Raw genomic sequence first — 23,440 nt, forward strand, 5'->3', positions numbered from 1 at the left:
TCTCTTTCTCGCTATCACTGCGTCTCCTCCATGCGCAGCCGCTAGACTGCCATCGTCCTCAAGCACCCCGTGCGCCGCCGCTCCCCTGCCTTCGGCCATTCACACGACCCTATGGGCCGCCGCTGCCCCAACTCGAGCAGTCGTGGCAGCATAGCTTGACGCAATCGCTAGAACGGATACACAACAATTGGCCGCGAAGGGATGTACTGGCATTGACGCAAACTGTAAAATAATGATTCGGTGTGACTTAAATCCGAACTGCTGGTTGATTTCATAAAAACACAGGGATTTTTTGCAAAAAGGAGTGACGGACGGGCAGAAATCCTACGTGCTTTGTTATTACTAGCAAAAGAGCCCGTGCGTTGCAACGGGAGAGAAAACATAACACACACTCTTAACCCAACAACCATCATCCAAGACAACAATAGGTCCATCTTCTTTATTTTTGCGAGGCACCATATTTGTGTTGCGCTTATCCTCCTTCTCACCCTCGCTGGCGATGGCCTTGGTGTTCACACACACAAAAAACGTGTTTGAATATGTTTAATCCTAAGGTGTCTCTCTCTCCTTCTCTCCTCCCTCTCCCTCTCCCTCTCTCTCTCTCTCTCACTTTCGTGATGAGAAATCTGTTGTTTTCCCCTGCGACATTTTTCAGAGGTATGCATGTGTAGTTATCAATATTTTCTTTTCCCTATATTGTTATAGTGGGGTGTTTATTTGCAATCCGGGTCGCCGCCGGTCCGAAAGGAAAACGGATCTTACGCTATAAATTATAAGTTTGCTCCCAAAATGACAATTAAAAAATATTTAACAGGTAAAATTAACATCATATTTAGATTCCACATATTTTTCTAATAAAATTTCATATATAATATGTTAAAATCGAAGTTACGGTTTAAAAGATACGGATAATTTAAAAAATCATTTATTTGACTTAAATATATTCCAAATAATATTTAAATACTTAACAGGTGAAAATAATCTCATATTTATATTCTACATATTTTTCTAATCGAATTTCATATATAACATGTTCAAATCGGAGTTGCGGTTTAAAAGATATGGATGATTTGAAAAAACATTGTTTGACTTAAATATATGATCCGTGGGTGAATTACCTAAAACATTAGGGGGTTTTCGAAAAATGTAAAATAACGGTTCGGGTGTGACTTAAATCAGGACTGTGGGTTAATTTCAACAAAATACAGGGACTATTGTGTAAAATATAAAAAACGATTCGTTTTAACTTAAAGTATGACTGCAGGTTGAATTCTCTGAAATAGAGAGACTTTTCTGAAAAAATTCCATGACAGACGAAAAAAACCCAGTTTACTTTATTATTGTATATATAAGGTAAAGATTAGGTAGAGATGGTATGCTGCTGAGACGACAAGTATTTATAATTATAGGCCCCACGAGAGAACTCAGAAGTCTCCCTCGCTAGCTAGTCATGAGCCAAGTACAAAAGCTGAACCTTGAACTCTAAACTCTGAACGCTAAAACGATCGATATCAATTACTAACGGCAACACACCAAGCCAAGTGCAAATGTTGAATTCCAAACACACGCAAGCCCACACACATGCACGGACAACCAAGTCGATCTAATTAACCCGCAATGGAAATGGAGCGAAGCGCTACCTCTGCCGGCTCTGGTGGGCGGGCTATGCCGGTGTGGGTGACAATCGCCCAGAGCACGGTGATGAACTCGCCGCCCTCCGCCAGCGCCTCCTTGTGGGCCTTCATGTGCAGCTCGCTGCTCGTCGGCGCCACGTGCAACACCACCTCCGTCCAGAGGTCGCCCAGCAGCTTCCACACTCTCTCGCGTGCGTCATCTTTGTACCTGTCGATCAGAACCTTCCCGAGCCTTGCTCCCTTGCTAATCACTGTGGACTCCTCCTGCTTGGTCCGTGCGACCTCCATCAGCTTGGTGTACCGGTCGCTCTCGCCGGAGCAGTAGTAACCCCACCAGCCTCCCATCTCCTCTCTCAGCTGCTTTTTCATGTCCGCGTGCACCAGCTCCGTCCCGTCCTTGTCGTCCGGGAGGAGCTTCGGATGGAAGGCGACCAAGTAGGCGCAGTATCCGGACAACGCCGTGGCCGCCTCGCGTCCGTCCTCAGGCCGCGTGCCCCTCTGCCGCCGGTAGGTCGCGTCCAGCAGCGCCGTGGCGATGTGCCACGTGAGAATCACCTCAGCGATGCTGTCGCTCTTGCACGCCCACGACAGCTCATGTGACTGTATCGACAGACGGTGCTCGGCTGATCGCAGAACAGACATGCCGTTGCTGAGAGGAGCGTCGCGGCTGACCCTAGCCAGACGCTCCATGATTAACGTCTTGGCTTCCTCGGGAACCTCCCTGGTGGGCAGCGGCAACGACAGCCGGCTGAACCATAGCACAGAAAACTGCTTGAAGCAGACCTGAGGTTGGTTCATGGTGTTCCTCACCGAGACGATGGACGGGATGATCCTTCTCAGAAGCGGGTGCGTGCGCCACTCCGGCGTGGAGGTGTGGCTGCAGAGCAGGGACACCATGAACCAGTTGGAGATCAGGAACACGATGAACTCCCAGACCTCCTCGTAGGCAAAGGCGAGGATGAGCAGGATGGTGATGGATATGTCGATACTGCAGAACACGAAAGGAGTCGACAGGTCCCAAACCTTCCCCAGGACGCACCTGGCGATCCTCAGGACGCCGCCGGACATGACGGAGTTGTCGGTCCTGAAGCTGTGCAAGGCGTAGGGCACGTCCCCGTTGCTACACAAGATGAGCATGAGGATGCAGAATGCCCATACAATGATGGGGAACAGGATGTAGTTGTGCACGAAGAAGAAGGGGCTGGCAAAGACCACCGGAAGAACGGAGTGGTAGTACTCGCAGAGGAACTGGAGCTCGTCGCTGAACACTTGGATGGCATCCTCCCCACCCATGCCCTCTCGCCAAAGACCTTTGAAGACGAGGTCGCGGCAGTTGGAGGCTTCCGCGTCGGTTATGGGGAACTCCTCCAGCCTCCGGCGGAGCAGTTTGTGGAGGGCGAAGGACAGGCAGAGCCGCTTCAGCTTCGGGTCCCTATGCAGCAGCGTGTCTTTCTCGGCGAGGGCCCAGATTTTGCCAACCGTGACGACGCTGGAGTCCGCTTCTGATATTGCCTTCTCCAGCTCGTCGAGCTTGTAACCCTTCGGGCCGGCCTTCTTTTTCAGCTCCTCTTCGCCAATCACGGCATAGTTGCACCCCTTCAAAACATCCGACCCAGCTGCCTCACCTTGTAGCTTCAGCATCTGGGTCATGTAAGAGGCGATAAGCTGGGGATTCTTGCCATAGGCGAAAGAACGCTTTCCCAGCTCTACGGTGACGAACCTCTGCACCAACTTGGCAGCTGCAAGGACCCACAGGGATCCATACAATGCCTTCTTGCCGGCGCTTCTTAGGTTGAAGAAGACGAGGCTACCTAGCCAGACGACCCGGCTGGCGCTGTTGATTGTGTCCGAATAGCCCTGCATGCCTGCGGTGACCAGGATCGCCTCCACCTTCTTGCGGAGGAGCTCCACAAGGAACATCCACATGAGGATCGTCCGGGCTCGAACCGAGAGGTCCGCCGTCTGGCCGACGGCGTTCTTGGCCTCCGAATAGAGGTATGACATGGCGGGGAGGAAGAGAGAGAGCGAGGTGGAGAGGAAGAGGCGGACAGTAGGGTTAAGGATGGCGCTCGCATCCGAGGAACGGCTGAAAAGGTTGAGGATGAAGAAGAGCACGGCGAGGACGAACATGACCACGGATGTGGCCACCAGGGGCGCCTCGTTCCCCCGAAGATTGGCCTCAGCATAGAAGATGGTGAGGTTATACACAAAGGGTTGTAGCGTTCCACTACTATCGCAGAATGCACTAGGGGGTGGTTGGAACGGAGGTGGTGGACTTGCTGAGTTGATGCCCGCCATCCTCAGGTGACCGTGCAAGAGCAGCCACGGTACCTAGCTAGAGCTAGGTTAGTGTTGTAGCTGGTTGGTGGAAGTGGCAGTACTGTCCACAGGTACAAGAATCATGCACATAGTTATAGTAAAGAGTATGACACTTGCCCTTTCTCTTTATTGGTCTCTCAATACTCCAAGGAAAAGGATTAGAATCAGGAGGCGCAGGGGAGGAGGGAGGGCGGAGGTGCACGATGAACGGAGTGTAGTGACCTCGCGTGGTGGCAGGTGTGGTGAGCCGGCAGACGGACATGATTCATCGAGAGGGAGAAGACTACACGAAGGATGGTGGGGGTACGGGCGGCGAGTCGGAACGCCCCGATCCGATGTCCTGGATCGAGGCCATCTGACGGCTTGCGTGGCGACCCATTGATTAACACAAATGATAAGTGCCACACATCTTGCATGAAGCACCACGGCCCTGCTGTTTTTTACAATTAAAGTTGTCATCCGGAAACAAAAAGTAAATCCAAAAAAACTGAAACTTGCCATCCAAAAAAAATCGCCATGCTTAACAACTAAAATTTGCTATAAAAAACGTTCAGAATTGTAATGTGTTTGTGCCACGCGTGTGGCGCTTTCAGGGTCCTTGATTAATCGGTGGACAGATGCATAGTACCGGCCATATTTAAATGTAGCCACCCGCAAAATATATATATTTAAATGTAGCCATATTTAAATGTATCAAGCAGAGATATAAGAAACGACCTTGTGGTTATTTTAGAAAGTGAGACTCTTTGCATCATGTAGCGTGACCCTTGTTTGCAAGAAACCTTACGCCTGCTACATGATGCGCCTGACGGCGTGAGTACTCTTTGCAAGAAACCTTGCGTCTGCGGTTATTTTAGAAAGTCAGACTGTTTGGTCGCCTGAACTCTGAAATTTCTAGAAAAGAAACCTTACGTCTGCTACACTCCAGATCTTCGCGGTACGTATGGCGCGAAAAGAATAGGCATCTGTCCTGTAGCTGCAGCATCTCCTTTCCTTACTTTTTTTTTGTGCGAAACTAACCTAACAAGAATGGTATTGTTTGCAGCGTGCCTGCATGTGCTTGCTAACCACCGTGGTCCCTTTATTTGCGGCGTCCATGTTCTTGTGTGCTCGTTGCATGTATATGACATATTTTATTTGCAAAGCGCATACGTAAATATTGAAGAGTATTTGCTATTTTCAGTGCATTAACTGCTGAAATTTGTAAATTAAATTTTTTTGTGTAGCTTAAACCATTTGTCGATTGAGATTTTTTTTTCATCCTTGGCTCGTATCAACGATGGTTTCTAATACAGTGGCAACTTTACAAATTACTTGGCAGTGAGTTTTAAGGGATATAACTGTTAGAAGACACACATATGAGATCTAGTATTGAAGCTCTCACCAAGACAAAACCGGCAATAAAGACTAGATCATATTTGTGGCTTTTGAGTTGATATATTCTGGAATTTCAAGTTCCAAATGAGTCTCGATGACATAAGCTGTATAGTCCTATTTGCATACATGCAAATGGTCTACTACTTGCACCCCATCACATCTACATACTCCAAGGCATACAATGTTTTTCTGCGTCGCATGTGGATGACTTTTAAAATACCTTTCTTAGGGTGCTCTTCACTGAATCTTTCCAGCTGGTAACCCCCGAGGAATTGCACGAAACCTTGTTGAGTCATTTGCAAGCTACTGCATATGAATGATGCCATGATCTTTGAGTCTTTATTTCCTTTTTTATAAAGCTCTTTATAAAGTATGGGCAAAATGCTGTGCCCATCCGTTCTACGGGTTGTGCCTCATGAAGTGACTTAGAGCAACTCTAGCAGACCCCGCAAAAAGCCACGACCTGCAAAATAACCGCTAGCATGCGGGTCGACGCGGAAAATCTTGCCCGAACAGACCACGCAAAGGTGGCCGGCCTGCAAAAAAGTTTGAGGAGCGCGGCAAAATCTTGTCCCCAACATGCGAATACGCCCCGCGGCCCATCGGTGCACTGCATATAGCGGGAGCGGTTGGTGGAGAGGACATTTCAGACCGCGCTTTTTCCCCACTAACCACATCCCCTCTCCCCCTCGCCCCGCCGCCCAAGGTTCCGGCTAAAGTAGCTGGCGGGAGCACGCCGAAAGGCCTCCACACGCACGAGGTTGCCCTCCGTCCTCCTTCCTGTGTCGACGGGCCGGAAAGTTGCGGATCTGCGACCCTTCATTGCGGGTGGCCGGATTTGACTTTTTCGGCCGCCGGTGGCTGCTCCAAGCCATGGAATGGTCGGGGAGCATCTCCCGCAGCCCCAGCAAAGTCGCATCGCCGCATGCAGGTATGGCTTCATCCTGTCGCTGCCGTCGACGGTTTCCGGGCATGGATTCGGTCGGCCGTCCGCCGGGCTCGGCGCTCGCGCAGAGGCTCTGTGGCTCGCCGATGCTGCTCATACAGTGCGACGACTGCACGCAGACAGTGCTGCGGCTAACTTCGGGCATGCCGAAGCACCCCGGATGGGTCAAGCGCTCGTGCAAATGCATTATGTTGTGTCAATTGAGGTGCAAATTTGGATTTGCGGGCCGAGGGGAGCGTCGCCAGACCAGACCCTGCAAAGCCGACCCGTAAAAGAGCATATTCCGTGAATATCCATTTATACGGGTCCGTTTGCGGTGTCTACCTCTGCTGCCGTCCGCACCGGCCCGCAAAACCGTTTTTCCGCGAACTTCAAATGCGTTTTGTGGGTCGGCGGGATGCGGAATCTGCTAGAGATGCTCTTATAAGTACTATATAAGAAACTGTATCACTCATATGGCTCTCGCTGCTGGAATCTCGTTTTGTGCCGAGTTCCAAAATTTGCCGAGTTCATTCTATCGAGGAGTTGACAAAGTTTGTGTCTACCGAGTTTGATTCAAAATTGGACTTGGTAGTGATAAGCAATTCGACAGACTTCATATTTTTCCTAGTTCCAACGAAAAAAGACTCAGCAAACAAAATAAACTCGACAGAATCATAAGTTCACCTAGTTCCCGACACAAAAAACAAGGCAAGTCTGGAAGGTGGGCCTCGTTGTCGAGTAGGCGTTGGAGCCGTGACGACAGTTTATCTTTGCCGAGTTTCGGCTAACGGAAACCCGGGAATATTTTTTCCTTTTTCTTTTTTTATATAAAATTGCAGGGGTCAGTACTTTGCGAGTCCCGTAACAAAAAACACGGCAACAAGCTGACCCTTCGTCTACCCAAGTACATATAGTAGATAGATTGGTTCACTACTAGGGATAAGCCTCCAAATACATATAGTGGTTAGATTGGTTCACTACTAGGGTAAGCCTAGTAGTGACGCGGAGTAAAAGTCTAGCCCACGCTACTGCTAGTGTGCTATAACTAATTGGTTAGTAGTAGCACGGGTCTGGACCCGCGCTACTGTTGGGGAACGCAGTATTTCAAAAAATTTACCTACGATCACGCAAGATCTATCTATGTGATGCATAGCAACAAGCGGTAGAGTGTATCCATGTACCCTCGTAGACCGAAAGCGGAAGCGTTAAGTAACGCGGTTGATGTAGTCGAACGTCTTCGCGATCCAACCGATCAAGTACCGAACGCACGGCACCCCCGTGATCTGTACACATTCAGCTCGGTGACGTCCCTCGTAATCTTGATCCAACTGAGGCCGAGGGAGTGTTTCGTCATCACGACGGCGTGATGACGGTGATGATGAAGTTACTGACGCAGGGGCTTTGCCTAAGCACTACAATGATATGACCGAGGTTGATATCTGTAGAGGGGGGTACCGCACACGGCTAAGACAACTGTCAACTTGTGTGTCTATGGGGTGCCCTCTCCCCCGTATATGAAGGAGTGGAGGAGGGGAGGGCCGACCCTCTCTATGGCGCGCCCCAAGGGGGATTCCTACTCCTAGTAGGAGTAGGTTTCCCTCCTTCCCTAGTTGGAATAGGAGAAGGAAGAGGGAGAGGGAGAGGAGGAACGGGGGGGGGGGGGGGGGGGGCTCCACCTGGATGCCTCCTCCTCTCTTCGACTAAGGCCCAATAAGGCCCATTGACTCCCCGGGGGATTCCGGTAACCTCCCGGTACTCTGGAAAATGACCGAACTCATCCAGAACCATTCCGGTGTCCAAACATAGCATTCCAATATATCGATCTTTATGTCTCGACCATTTCGAGACTACTCGTCATGTCCGTGATCACATGCTGCACTCCGAACAACCTTTGGTACATCAAAACCGATAAAATCATAATACCGATCGTCACCAAACGTTAAGCGTGCGGACCATACGGGTTCGAGAACTATGTAGACATGACCGACACTCATCTTTGGTCAATAACCAATAGCGGAACCTGGATGGTCATATTGGCTCCTACATATTCTATGAAGATCTTTATCGGTCAAACCGCATAACAACGTACATTGTTCCCTTTGTCATCGGTATGTTACTTGCCTGAGATTCGATCGTCGGTATCTCAATACCTAGTTCAATCTCATTACCCGCAAGCCTCTTTACTCGTTCCGTAATGCATCATATCGCAAGTAACTCATTAGTCACATTGCTTGCTAGGCTTATAGTGATGTGCATTACCAAGAGGGCCCAGAGATATCTCTCCAACAATCGGAGTGACAAATCTTAATCTCGATCTATGCCAACTCAACAAACACCATCGGAGACACCTGTAGAGCATCTTTATAATCACCCAGTTACCTTGTGACGTTTGATAGCACACTAAGTTTTCCTCCGGTATTCGGGAGTTGCATAATCTCATAGTCATAGGAACATGTATAAGTCATGAAGAAAGCAATGGCAACAAACTAAACGATCGTCATGCTAAGCTAACGGATGGGTCAAGTCAATAACATCATTCTATAATGATGTGATCCCGTTAATCAAATGATAACTCATGTCTATGGCTAGGAAACTTAACCATCTTTGATTCAAAGAGCTAGTCAAGTAGAGGCATACTAGTGACACTATTTTTGTCTATGTATTCACACATGTACTAAGTTTCCGGTTAATAAAATTCTAGCATGAATAATAAACATTTATCATGATATAAGGAAATATAAATAACAACTTTATTATTGCCTCTAGGGCATATTTCCTTCAGTCTCCCACTTGCACTAGAGTCAATAATCTAGATTACACAGTAATGATTCTAACACCCATGGAGTCTTGGTGCTGATCATGTTTTGCTTGTGAGAGAGGCTTAGTCAATGGTTCTGCAACATTCAGATCCGTATGTATCTTGCAAATCTCTATGTCTCCCTCCTTGACTTGATCGCGGATGGAATTGAAGCATCTCTTGATGTGCTTGGTTCTCTTGTGAAATCTGAATTCCTTTGCCAAGGCAATTGCACCAGTATTGTCACAAAAGATTTTCATTGGACCCGATGCACTAGGTATGACACCTAGATCGGATATGAACTCCTTCATCCAAACTCCTTAATTTGGTGCTTCCGAAGCAGCTACGTACTCCGCTTCACACATAGATCCCGCCACAACGCTTTGCTTAGAACTGCACCAACTGACAGCTCCACCGTTCAATATAAATACATATCCGGTTTGTGACCTAGAGTCATCCGGATCAGTGTCAAAGCTTGCATCGACGTAACCATTTACGACGAGCTCTTTGTCATCTCCATAAACGAGAAACATATCCTTAGTCCTTTTCAGGTATTTCAACATGTTCTTGACCGCTGTCCAGTGATTCACACATGGATTACTTTGGTACCTCCCTGCTAAACTAATAGCAAGGCACACATCAGGTCTGGTACACAGCATTGCATACATGATAGAACCTATGGCTGAAGCATAGGGAATGACTTTCATTTTCTCTCTATCTTCTGCAGTGGTCGGGTATTGAGTCTGACTCAACTTCACACCTTGTAACGCAGGCAAGAAATCGTTCTTTGCTTGATCCATTTTGAATTTCTTCAAAAGTTTATCAAGGTATGTGCTTTGTGAAAGTCCAATTAAGCGTCTTGATCTATCTCTATAGATCTTGATGCCCAATATATAAGCAACTTCAATGAGGTCTTTCATTGAAAAAAATCTTGTTCAAGTATCCACTTATGCTATCGAGAAATTATATATCATTTCCAATCAATAATATGTCATCCACATATAATATTAGAAATGCTACAGAGCTCCCACTCACTTTCTTGTAAATACAGGCTTCTCCAAAAGTCTGTATAAAACCATATGCTTTGATCACACTCTCAAAACGTTTATTCCAACTCCGAGATGCTTGCACCAGTCCGTAAATGGACCGCTGGAGCTTGCACACTTCGTTAGCATCCTTTGGATTGATAAAACCTCCGGGTTGCATCATATACAACTCTTCTTCCAGAAATCCATTCAGGAATGCAGTTTTTACATCCATTTGCCAAATTTCATAATCATAGAATGCGGCAATTGCTAACATGATTCGGACGGACTTAAGCATCACTACGGGTCAGAAGGTCTCTTCGTAGTCAACTCCCTGAACTTGTCGAATAACTTTCGCAACAAGTCGAGCTTTGTACACAGTAACATTACCGTCAGCGTCAGTCTTCTTCTTGAAGATCCATTTACTCTCTATGGCTTGCCGATCATCGGGAAAGTCAACCAAAGTCCACACTTTGTTCTCATACATGGATCCCATCTCAGATTTCATGGCCTCAAGCCATTTCGCGGAATCTGGGCTCATCATCGCTTCCTCATAGTTCGTAGGTTCGTCATGGTCAAGAAACATGACCTCCAGAACAGGATTGCCGTTCCACTCTGGTGCAGATCTTACTCTGGTTGACCTACGAGGTTCGGTAGTAACTTGATCTGAAGTTACATGATCGTCATCATTAGCTTCCTCACTAATTGGTGTAGGAGTCACATGAACTGATTTCTGTGATGAACTACTTTCCAATAAGGGAGCAGGTACAATTAACTCATCAAGTTCTACTTTCCTCCCACTCACTTCTTTCGAGAGAAACTCCTTCTCTAGAAAGGATCCATTCTTAGCAACGAGTGTCTTGCCTTCGGATCTGCGATAGAAGGTGTACCCAACAGTCTCCTTTGGGTCTCCTATGAAGACACATTTCTCTGATTTGGGTTCGAGCTTATCAGGTTGAAGCTTTTTCACATAAGCATCGCAGTCCCCAAACTTTGAGAAACGACAACTTGGGTTTCTTGCCAAACCACAATTCATAAGGTGTCGTCTTAACGGATTTAGATGGTGCCCTATTTTACGTGAATGCATCCGTCTCTAAAGCATAACCCCAAAATGATAGAGGTAAGTTAGTAAGAGACATCACAGATCGCACCATATCTAATAAAGTGCGGTTACGACGTTTGGACACACCATTACGCTGTGGTGTTCCGGGTGGCGTGAGTTGCGAAACTATTCTGCATTGTTTCAAATGAAGACCAAACTCGTAACTCAAATATTCTCCTCCACGGTCAGATCGCAAAAACTTTATTTTCTTGTTACGATAATTTTCCACTTCACTCTAAAATTCTTTGAACTTTTCAAATGTTTCAGACTTATGTTTCACCAAGTAGATATACCCATATCTGCTTAAATCATCTATCAAGGTCAGAAAATAACGATACCCGCCTCGAGCCTCAATATTCATTGGACCACATGCATCAGTATGTATGATTTCCAACAAATCTGTTGCTCGCTCCATTGTTTCGAAGAACAGAGTTTTTGTCATCTTGCCCATGAGGCATGGTTCGCAAGTACCGAGTGATTCATAATCAAGTGATTCCAAAAGTCCATCAGTATGGAGTTTCTTCATGCGCTTTACAACAATATGACCAAAACAGCAATGCCACAAATAAGTTGCAGTATCATTTTCAATTCTGCATCTTTTGGCTCCAATATTATAAATATGTGTATCACTACTATCGAGATTCAACAAAAATAGACCACTCTTCAAGGGTGCATGACCATAAAAGATATTACTCATATAAATAGAACAACAATTATTATAAGATTTAAATGAATAACCTTCTCGCATCATACAAGATCCAAATATACTGTTCATGCTTAATGCTGGCAGCAAATAACAATTATTCAAGTCTAAAACTAATTCAGAAGGTAGATGTAGATAGCGTGCCGACGGTGATCACATCGACTTTGGAACCATTTCCCACGCGCATCGTCACCTCATCCTTAGCCAATCTTTGCTTAATCCGTAGTCCCTGTTTCGAGTTGCAAATATTAGCAGCAGAACCAGTATCAAATACCCAGGCACTACTGCGAGCATTAGTAAGGTACATATCAATAACATGTATATCACATATACCTTTGTTCATCTTGCCATCCTTCTTATCCGCCATATACTTGTGGCAGTTCCGCTTCCAGTCATTGTCCCTTTGCAGTAGAAGCACTCAGTCTCAGGCTTAGGTCCAGACTTGGGTTTCTTCACTTGAGCAGCAACTTGCTTGCCGTTCTTGTTGAAGTTCCCCTTCTTCCCTTTACCGTTTTTCTTGAAACTGGTGGTCTTGTTGACCATCAATACTTGATGCTCCTTCTTGATTTCTACCTCCGCAGCTTTTAGCATTGCGAAATGCTCGGGAATTGTCTTATCCATCCCTTGCATGTTATAGTTCATCATGAAGCTTTTGTAGCTTGGTGGCAGTGATTGAAGAACTCTGTCAATGACACTATCAACCGGAAGATTAACTCCCAGCTGATTCAAGTGATTATGATACCCAGACATTTTGAGTATATGCTCACTGCCAGAACTATTCTCCTCCATTTTGCAGCTATAAAACTTATTGGAGACTTCATATCTCTCAATCCAGGCATTTGCTTGAAATATTAACTTCAACTCCTGGAACATGTCATATGCTCCATGACGTTCAAAACATCGTTGAAATTACGGTTCTAAGCCGTAAAGCTTGGCACACTGAACTATTGAGTAGTCATCAGCTTTGCTCTGCCAGGCGTTCACAATGCCGGCGTTGCTCCTATAGCGGGTCTTGCACCTAGCGGCGCTTCCAGGACGTAATTCTTCTGTGCAGCAATGAGGATGATCCTCAAGTTACGGACCCAGTCTGTGTAGTTGCTACCATCATATTTCAACTTAGCTTTCTCTAGGAATGCATTAAAATTCAAAGTAACAGTAGCACGGGCCATTGATATAAAACAACATAGACATGCAAAATACTATCAGGTACTAAGTTAATGATAAAATAAAGTTCAATTAATCAGATTACTTAAGAACTCCCACTTAGATAGACATCGCTCTAACCATCTAAGTGATCACGTGATCCAAATCAACTAAACCATGTCCGATCATCATGTGAGATGGAGTAGTTTTCAATGGTGAACATCACTATGTTGATCATATCTACTATATGATTCATGCTCGACCTTTCGGTCTCAGTGTTCTGAGGCCATATTTGCATATGTTAGGCTCGTCAAGTTTAACTCGAGGATTCTGCAAATGCAAAACTGGCTTGCACCCATTGTATGTGAACGAAGAGCTTATCACACCCGATCATCACGTGGTGTCTCAACACGATGAACTATAGCAACGGTGCATACTCAGAGAAACCACTTATACCTTGAAATTTAGTGAGATATCATCTTATAATTCTACCGCCAAACTAAGCAAAATAAGATGCATAAAGGACAAACACCACATGCAATCAATATAAGTGATATGACATGGCCATCATCGTCTTGTGCCTTTGATCTCCATCTCCAAAGCACCATCATGATCACCATTGTCACTGGCCCAACACCTTGATCTCCATCGTAGCATCGTTTTTGTCTCGCCAACTATTGCTTCTACGACTATCGCTACCACTTAATGATAAAGTAAAAACAATCACATGGCGATTGCATTGCATACAATAAAGCGACAACCATATGACTCCTGCCAGTTGCCGATAACTCTGTTACAAAACATGATCATCTCATATAATAAAATATAGCATCATGTCTTGACCATATCACATCACAACATGCCCTGCAAAAACAAGTTAGACATCCTCTACTTTGTTGTTGCAAGTTTTATGTGGCTGCTACGAGCTTAGCAAGAATCGTTCTTACCTACGCATCAAACACCACAATGATTTTTCGTCAAGTGTGCTGTTTTAACCTTCAACAAGGACCGGGCGTAGTCAAACTCGATTCAACTAAAGTTGGAGAAAATGACACCCGCCAGCCACCTGTGTGCAAAGCATTTCGGTAGAACCAGTCTCGCGTAAGCATATGCGTAATGTCGGTTTGGGCTGCTTCATCCAACAATACCGCCGAATCAAAGTATGACATGCTGGTAAGCAGTATGACCATTATCGCCCACAACTCTTTGTGTTCTACTCGTGCATATAACACATACGCATAGACTTGGCTCTCATACCATTGTTGGGGAACGCCGTATTTCAAAAGATTTACCTACGATCACACAAGATCTATCTATGTGATGCATAGCAACAAGCGGGAGAGTGTGTCCATGTACCCCCGTTGACCGAAAGCGGAAGCGTTAAGTAACGCGATTGATGTAGTCTAACGTCTTCGTGATCCAACCGATCAAGTACTGTACGCACGACACCTCTGTGAACTGCACACGTTCAGCTCGGTGACGTCCCTCATACTCTTGATCCAGCTCAGGCCGAGGGAGAGTTTCTCAGCACGATGGCGTGATGACGGTGATGATGAAGTTACCGATGCAGGGCTTCGCCTAAGCACTACAACGATATGACCAAGGTGGATATCTATGGAGAGGGCACCGCACACGGCTAAGACAACTGTCAACTTGTGTGTCTATGGGGTGCTCCCTCCCCCGTATATAAAGGAGTGGAGGAGGGGAGGGCCGGCCCTCTCTATGGCGCGCCCCAAGGGGGATTCCTACTCCTAGTAGGACTAGGTTTCCCCCCTTCCCTAGTTGGAGTAGGAGAAGAAGGAAGAGGGAGAGGGAGAGGGAGAGAAGGAAAGGGGGGCCGGGCCCCCACCCCAATTCCGATTGGGCTTGGGGGGCACGCCCTCCACCTAGCCTCCTCCTCCTCTCTTCCACTACGGCCCAATAAGGCCAATTGACTACCCGGGGGGGGGGGGGGAGGTTCCGGTAACCTCCTAGTACTTCGGAAAATGCCCGAGCTCATCTGGAACCATTCTAGTGTCCAAACATAGCCTTCCAATATATCGATCTTTATGTCTCAACCTGTTTGAGACTCCTCGTCATGTCCGTGATCACATCCGGGACTCCAAACGATCTTCGGTACATCAAAACACATAAATTCATAATACCGATCGTCATCAAACGTTAAGCGTGCGGACCCTACAGGTTGGAGAACTATGTAGACATGACCGAGACTCATCTCTGGTCAATAACCAATAGCGGAACCTGGATGTTCATATTGGCTCGTACATATTCTACGAAGATCTTTATCGGTCAAACCGCATAACAACATACGTTGTTCCCTTTGTCATCGGTATGTTACTTGCCCGAGATTCGATCGTTGGTATCTCAATATGTAGTTCAATCTCGTTATCGGCAAGTCTCTTTACTCGTTTCGTAATGCATCATACGGCAACTAACTCATTAGTCACATTGCTTGGAAGGCTTATATTGATGTGCATTACCGAGAGGGCCCAGAGATACCTTTCCGACAATCGGAGTGACAAATCCTAATCTTGATCTATGCCAACTCAACAAACACCATCGGAGACACCTGTAGAGCATCTTTATAATCACCTAGTTACGTTGTGACGTTTAATAACACACTAAGTGTTCCTCCGGTATTTAGAAGTTGCATAATCTCATAATCATAGGAACATGTATAAATCATGAAGAAAGCAATAGCAACAAACTAAACGATCATCGTGCTAAGCTAACGGATGGATCAAGTCAATCACATCATTCTCTAATGATGTGATTCGGTTAATCAAATGACAACTCATGTCTATGGCTAGGAAACTTAACCATCTTTGATTCAACGAGCTAGTCAAGTAGAGGCATACTAGTGACACTCTGTTTGTCTATGTATTCACACATGTACTAAGTTTTCGGTTAATACAATTCTAGCATGAATAATAAACATTTATCATGATATAAGAAAATATAAATAAAAACTTTATTATTGCCTCTAGGGCATATTTCTTTCAGCTACTACTGCTTATGTTAGCAGTAGCATTGGGTTTTGTCCGCACTAGTAATAAATAGCTGTAGAGCGCGATAGTATCTCGCGCCACTACTAAATATGTTTATTTCATTTCTACTTATTTATATTGTACTTATACAACCTTATACAGATTTTTATATACTACCGATGATATAACAACTCATCATCATCGTAGTGATATAACAACTCATCCTCATCAAAATGATATAACAAGTCATCATCATCGTAGTGATATAACAACAAAACATCATCATAATGATATAACAATGTCTCATCATCATCATCATCATCATCATAAGTTAACCACTACTTGCTAACTATTATCATCCAAGGTAAATAACTTCCGATCACATGACAATCACTAGGACCTACTCCTCTGCCTTAGGTAAAATAGAATAAAATAGAAAACCCCGCTTCATCTCCATGATGGAGCACACAGAACTACCGGTATCCAATTTGTGGCCTGCGCTCATTCACTATTTTTCTCGATCCTTTGATTTTGAGGCATCCATTTATTTGACATTTAGTCGAGTATGTATATTTGAAACTGTTCCATGGCCGTACGCAAACAATCGTGACCACACCTTCGACATCCATCAGCGGAGGCCCAACAACATTTGGTAGCTTCTGTTGAAGAACATAATAGTAATATAGTTAGCAATGTAGTTTACTTAAGAAGAATGCATGAAAAAGATGGACTAATGACACAATAGTAAAAAATCTTACCATGATATTTCTACGACGAATGTTAGCATCGCTCAACATGTATCCTGTATAATTTCAGCCAGCTCCATAAATGCTCTTAAAAGTCGGAACATCTTTATCAAAGGAGAGAAGAGAATCCCAATTTAGCTCCGAGCCAGCACTATAATAGGTCTCGTCTACTATCTTCCGTGTATCTCTCGAAGAAAGGAAATAAGTTGAAGAAAAACGCCGTCATCCCCCAATTCAAAGATTTCGTCTTTCGCCCGGGAGACGAAGGTGGAGGGCAGGGGATGGATCTCGATGCCACCTACAGGAAGACGAAGAACAACTTCCCATAGGATTATGGCACCATGACTACCGCCGGATGTCAAGGATTTCCTCCGATCCAAAGTGCCCATCTGCAACTCCCCAACTGGCCGCTAGATCCAGTTAACCGGAGGTCGCGGGCACGGGGCCTGCGGGGTAAGATGAGGAACAAGGCCCCCGTCGACGACCACCACATGGGGCTTTTCCGGCCGGCGATGGCGGCAGAGAGGAGGGGAGGAGGGGCAAGGAGGGGGCTGCGCTGCCACCTGAGTAGCCCATGATTGAGGGACAATGCGGGGGCTAGGTTTTCGGTAGCTCCCGATGAACTATAGCATCTCCAGTTCACGATGCGGCATATGGGCGGGTAAGATAGACTGGTTGGCATGGCAGATCGACGAGAGATGCTAAAAACGTTCAGGCGGGTGGATCGATGGGGGTTCTTTCCTGTTCACACCAGCGAGCGCAGGTTGAAAGTTAAGATCATATGATGCATGGAAGGATTGCAAATGAAATTTACTACTGCATGCAGTATCGTCGAATCAAGATCATTAAAGGTCTGGAGGTGGATGAATGGAAGACACACACACACCGGGAACATAGCAACATCTATAAATTACACACAAGTCAGAACTGGACGTACACACCTCTCGATCGAGATACCAAGAAACAAAGAGAAAAAAAGAGAAAAAGAACCAAAGAGATGAAATTGATCGATGAGCACCCTAGCTACCCACATACGACTGGCAAATTGGTTCTATCGACGAAATTTACATTCAAGCAGGAGAACATGATGGTGAACGGCCTTGTTCTAGCTAGCCCGAACCTGAAAAACACCTTCGACTTCACTACCACCCGGCAGTAGTCGGTAACCTTACTAGTCGGGTGATATCCGTAGTCAGCCGAGACGCTGATGTTGACCACGCTGCTCGGCGGTTGCCACCCGGCCGGTAGCGCAGCATTCTTTGTCCGGACCCACGCCGTGGCTGCGGGACCGTACCATACCTCGGCGCTCATGGACTCATACGACACAGCCGTTCGTTGGCTGGTGTTCTCGGCCTGGAGGGTGAAGTTCAAGTGTGTGTTGGTGTCCGGACCGGTGGGTGGATCTCTGTAGGTGATGATTTGCGCAGTTATGAGGGAAAACCTCATCCGTGCTGGGGCGAGGCTGATGGAGGTAGCGGCCACCAGGGCGACAACGAACAGCGTTCCCAGCATAGCTGCGGAGATGTACTGCTTGGCTCTCCATCTTTTGCGGACAGAACGGATGGTGGCCATAGATGGAACTACTAGTTGGGGAGTCACTATGACTGATCGACTAGGGGTAGCTATCCTGTACATAGCTAGTCGCCATGTGTTATATGGTGTACACAAAGCATTGAGGTACTAGCAGATGCAACTGCAGGCGTGACACTGAAGCGAGTATGCATGCTTTAATAATAGAAAAGCTATGCGTCCTCGCTGAAACATGGCATCCTTGTTCGAGAGCTTTGCCGTTGCGCTGGCCGTGGCTAGCTTGGAAGGACCCAGCTGAAAGAGCTTGGGTGGTGATGGGCCACCCATGTGACCAAAAAGAAACATGGACATCGATTTTCTACCGTATAACCGCGATTGCTATTGGTATTTCGATATGAATTGAGTGGTATAATTTTTGCTCCAGCCACAGTCGGTCTCGTTGGTTAAATTTATGGTCAAACTTAGATCTCGGAAAATGCGGGCGCACTACATTGTGAAATGGAGGGAGTAGTAGATTTAGCCTTGTCGTGAAAAAAAACTAGTAGATTTATCCAGATGCATCAATCTATTATACAGTTCACCGAAAGTACAAAGCATGTCAAATATAATAAAAATTACATCAAGACACTAGTAGAAAAACACCTAATAGTCCCGGTTCGTAAGGGCCTTTAGTCCCTGTTCGTGAACCGGCACTAATGGGTCGTTACTAATACCTCCACCCATTAGTCCCGGTTCAAACACGAACCGGGACCAATGTTCCTCCACGTGGCCCTGTGCGCCGAGCCCAGTCAGGGGGCCTTTGGTCCCGATTGGTGGCTCCAACCTGGACCAAAAGGCATCCACGCGTCAGCATTTCAGTGGCTGGGTTTTTTTTGAAAGGAGGGGGGGGGGTTGGGGGTTTTGGGGGGTTAATTTAGGTGTTTCATATATTGTGTTAGCTAGCTAATTAATAGAGAGAAATGTCCTCTCTTATGTCCGTGCTTGATCGACGCTACGTACTATATATATATATAAGTGATCGAGAGAACCGTTCAATACAGAAGTTCGTCATGCATACCGAGAGAAGTGATCGATCGACCTCTCCTTCTCCGAGAGATTGGTCGAACAACAAGTTTTCGTATATCATGTATCTGACGCTACTGGCTACATACATGTACAATATGTATAAGATGTTTTAATTACAATCCCCTAGCAATTGAAATCAATTTTCACATGGTATTCTCCGGCTTTATTGATGACGTGGTCAAGAAAGAATCCCGCCAATTCCTCTTGAATTGCTTTCATGCGATCTGGTTCTAGGAGTTCATTCCGCATCTGCCACGTCTAATTTGAAGAAGGGGGTTAATTAATACATATATATGAATGAAACTCAACAGAAATGATGGTGTAATAAAATGAAATTGTGAATATTATTTCTTACGCACTTCATATTGTCTTTGAGAGTAGCCCCGCTTGTTTTTCAAAGTCGCGTTGTGGATGAACTCGCACACGTAGTATCCACAGAAATCCTCCCCTTCTTCCTGCCACAAGCACTTTACAAGAAATAGAGGTCAATCAAACTGATAATGAAGCATTATAAATGGCATTGATGAAAGTATAGCTATAGAATCAACGGGAGATGCGCGCAACTAGCTAGCCAGTAGTACTTACTTTCGGGTATGTATATCGCAGCTCCTTCGGCAGTCCCGGAGCTTGTGCGGTGAACTGTTTCCAAACCCTACAAGACAAAGAAAATAATTATTATTACTTGAGATATCAGGAAATGAACAAAAAGTTGCCGATATGGTGCGATAATGATCGATTGAACTTACTTGCTAAGCATTTCAGTCATGTCCGCATAGGATTTGGGATCTTTCCGTCTCGAGTCTAAGACAGTTACTAGTCCACGCTCAAGCTTAATCTCCAGAAGAATATAGTGGTACCTGCGCACGCATGCATAACTCATCAATTACATTACTATAACCTCGCTCGAGTAATAAGGGAAACCGAATATGCACACGACAGTAACACTCAGTTGCCGTTGTAAGGAAAGAGTATGGTATCTTTGTTTTGATTTTTGATCAACGATTGTAGCACGTTGTCCTCGGCCTCTTTGATGTCCTTTTTAACCAGAAATTCATCTATGATATTTATGTTAATGAACCCAATATCATAAATTTCTTGTTTTTTGCACTCGACGATCTTCAATCTGCATAATATATTGAGGATAATTAATTATAAATACATGAAATGAAAGAGCCGAGCTATATATAGAGACTTAATGACAGAAATAGTACATACAGACAGTAGCAAAAGACCATTAGTTTATCGAGGGCCTTTTGATTGAAGAACGCGAAGAACTCATCAAATGGAACAGTCAACAGATCATTTGCAACGAGGTCGTGCTCCTCTTTAATATTCAGATACAAAGCATTCATACCCTCAGACTCTCTGCAGGTTTCCATGTACCAATTATGGAATCTTCGCATCATTGTTGTCAGAGATTTTTCATCTTTGACGAGAGGCTTCCCGTACTCGTATCTGTGTTCGTCCACCTCCAAGAAATCAGGAAGTGCATCGTCAGGAAGGTAATCTTCAAGATTGTCATAACCGACCACCGTCCCCGGAGCATTAGACACATTGAGCGGGGGGCACGATTGCTGTGCTTGTTCGCCGAGCTGGGCAATTTTTTCCCCTTTGCTCGTTCTTTTGACCTTTTAGCACTGAAAGTAGTCCCCGACCGCTAGGCTTGGACATATGTCTGTTCAGTAATGCGCTCATAGTTGGTTCTTGGCGGAGACTTTGGTGGTTTCCTCAGGGCATCGATAATGCGCTTTGCTTTCACCGGATCTACCTTCTCCTCCGGAGGTGGATGTCTCTTTGCTTTCACCCCTTCAAAGAACTCCTTCACGTGGGTCCTCACAATCGTATCGTTTTCCTCCTTGGTCCTCTCGTACGGTAACTTCTCTAGAGGCTTGAGAGGTGGACCGTATCTGTATTGCCTCCCACCTCTGGTTGTGCTGCTAGACGCCGGAGCAGACGGAGCGGTTGCGGCGTCTGTCTTTTTTCGTGCTTGCTTACGAGGCGGAGGAGAAGGAGTACGATGCGCCGGAGCAGCCGGGGCAGCGGCGGGTCTCTTTCGCCCTTGCTGGCGAGGCGGAGAAGGAGGAGGCTGCTGGCTCCTCGGGAGCGCCGGCGCAGGCGGAGAAGGAGGCGGAGTGCCGCCACGTGCCGGAGAAGGAGGCGGAGTGCCGCCACGCGTGCCCTGATCGTCACTCGCCGGAGGAGGAGGCGGTGGAGGAGGCGCAGTGCCCTGACTCGCCGGAGGAGGAGGAGGAGGCGGATGCGTCTAGTTCGGAAGGTTGATGAGCTCCTTCCGCCATAGGCATGGAGTCTTCAGAGCAGAACCCAACCTAGTCTCCCCTTCATCGGTAGGGTGGTCAAGCACGAGGTCCTCAAATCCCTCTGTTATTTCATCCACCATCACCTTAGCATATCCTTCTGGAATCGGCCGGCAGTGATAAGTTGCTCCGGATCCACTAGGATAAACAGAGCCAACAACCGCCTTGACCTTCAAATTCATCCATCGCGTCATAATGTGGCAATGTTGAGACTCCATGATAGCATCCACAGGATAGCTGGCAGGAGCCGTAAAGACATGCCCTGTCTGAAGCAGCTCGGTGGAAGCCACGCTGCTTCTCCGCTAAGATGGCGGGGTAGCTTCGGTAGGTCGTTGCTGCGATCTGCTGCTTCTCGTTCCTCTTCTCGTTCTTCTAGCCCCATTACCCTTTCGTGCAGCGCCTGCAGTTGGCCCTGCTCCAGTTTCTTCCTCCTCTCATGGGTTTTGTAACCCCCTGCGTCCGAAAAACCAACCTTCCACGGAATGGAGCCTGGCGTGCCTCGTGTCCGTCCAGGGTGCTCAGGATTCCCGAGGGCCATTGTGAGCTCGTCCTTCTCCCTGTCTGGTACGAACGTCCCTTTCTATGCTGCATTGATATACTTCCGAAGGTTCTTGACTGATATTTCCAGTTGCTCGTCCGTCCAACAGCACATCCCTGATACATCGTCCAAGGTTCCGCCAGCCCTGAAGAACCAAGTCCGGCAACAGTCTGGCCATCTCATTGTCTCTGGTTCAATCCCTTTTTCAAGCAGATCATTCTCAGCCTTGGACCACTTAGGCCGGGCTTTGAGGTAGCCACCTGACCCCGTGCGATTGTGAAGCTTCTTCTTCACAACATTTTGCTTGTTCGTCACCGACATCTTCTTACTCTTTTTCGATGTCTTGTGGGCCACAAATGCGGGCCAGTGATCTTTGATCTTCTCATATTTGCCAATGAATTCTGGTGTCTTTTTTTCCGACAAAATGGTTCAACTCTTTCCTCCACCTCCTGAATAGGGTTGCCATCTTCTTAAGAGTACAAGACTTGATTAATTGCTCTTTCACTGGCTTCTCCAGATCCTCCTCTGGCGGTAGGGTGAAATTTGCCTTCAGCTAAGTCCAAAGATCTTCTTTCTGCATATCATTGACATAAGACACCTCAGGGTCGTCCTTAGGCTTATACCATTGCTGGATGCTGATCGGGATCTTGTCCCTAACAAGAACCCCGCACTGAGCAGAAAATGCGTTCTTTGTCCGGATGGGTTCAATCGGTTCGCCGTCGGGCGCGATTTCTATGATCTCAAACCTTTCATCCAAGCTCAACTTTTTCTTCGGGCCTCGTCTCCTTACCGAAGTTGTGCTCGATCCGGAGGGCTAGAAATTAAAAGGAAGAAAGACAAGAGTAATTAATATGTGTACATATACCAAAACAATGAATGCATCAATTAACTAGTCAGCACGGGCTTAACTAATATATATATACCTGGCCTGTCTCGATTCGGTCACCGGAGCAGTCAGCACGGTCTCCTTCTTGTACCTCCATTGGGTCATCACCGGAGCCATCATGAACATAGCTCTCTTTTTGTACCGGCATTAATGGGACGGAGCCATCATGAACATAGCCCTCTTCTTCACCTCCCTCACCAACGACGTCGATGAAAAATGACGGAACAACATCAGTTCCTTCTACGATCATCTCCCCCAACATCGCTTCTGTTGCTTCGTCTCGGTTTTGCTCCATAGTTTCTGCAAATATTTACAACATGTCAATTATTATTCAAAAGCATGGTA

At 46.2% G+C, this 23,440-nt stretch overlaps 1 protein-coding gene across 1 annotated transcript; it reads right to left on the minus strand.

Annotated features, from left to right (window-relative positions):
• Positions 1–1,382: 1,382 nt before the first annotated feature.
• On the minus strand, positions 1,383–4,211 carry LOC123105441 (uncharacterized). Its single transcript, XM_044527512.1, has one exon. It carries the CDS (start codon positions 3,930–3,932, stop codon positions 1,608–1,610), a length of 2,325 nt encoding a protein of 774 aa, XP_044383447.1. The 5' UTR covers positions 3,933–4,211; the 3' UTR covers positions 1,383–1,607.
• Positions 4,212–23,440: the final 19,229 nt, after the last annotated feature.

Source organism: Triticum aestivum, chromosome 1B, assembly GCF_018294505.1.
Source record: "Triticum aestivum cultivar Chinese Spring chromosome 1B, IWGSC CS RefSeq v2.1, whole genome shotgun sequence".
Taxonomy (NCBI): Eukaryota; Viridiplantae; Streptophyta; class Magnoliopsida; order Poales; family Poaceae; genus Triticum; species Triticum aestivum.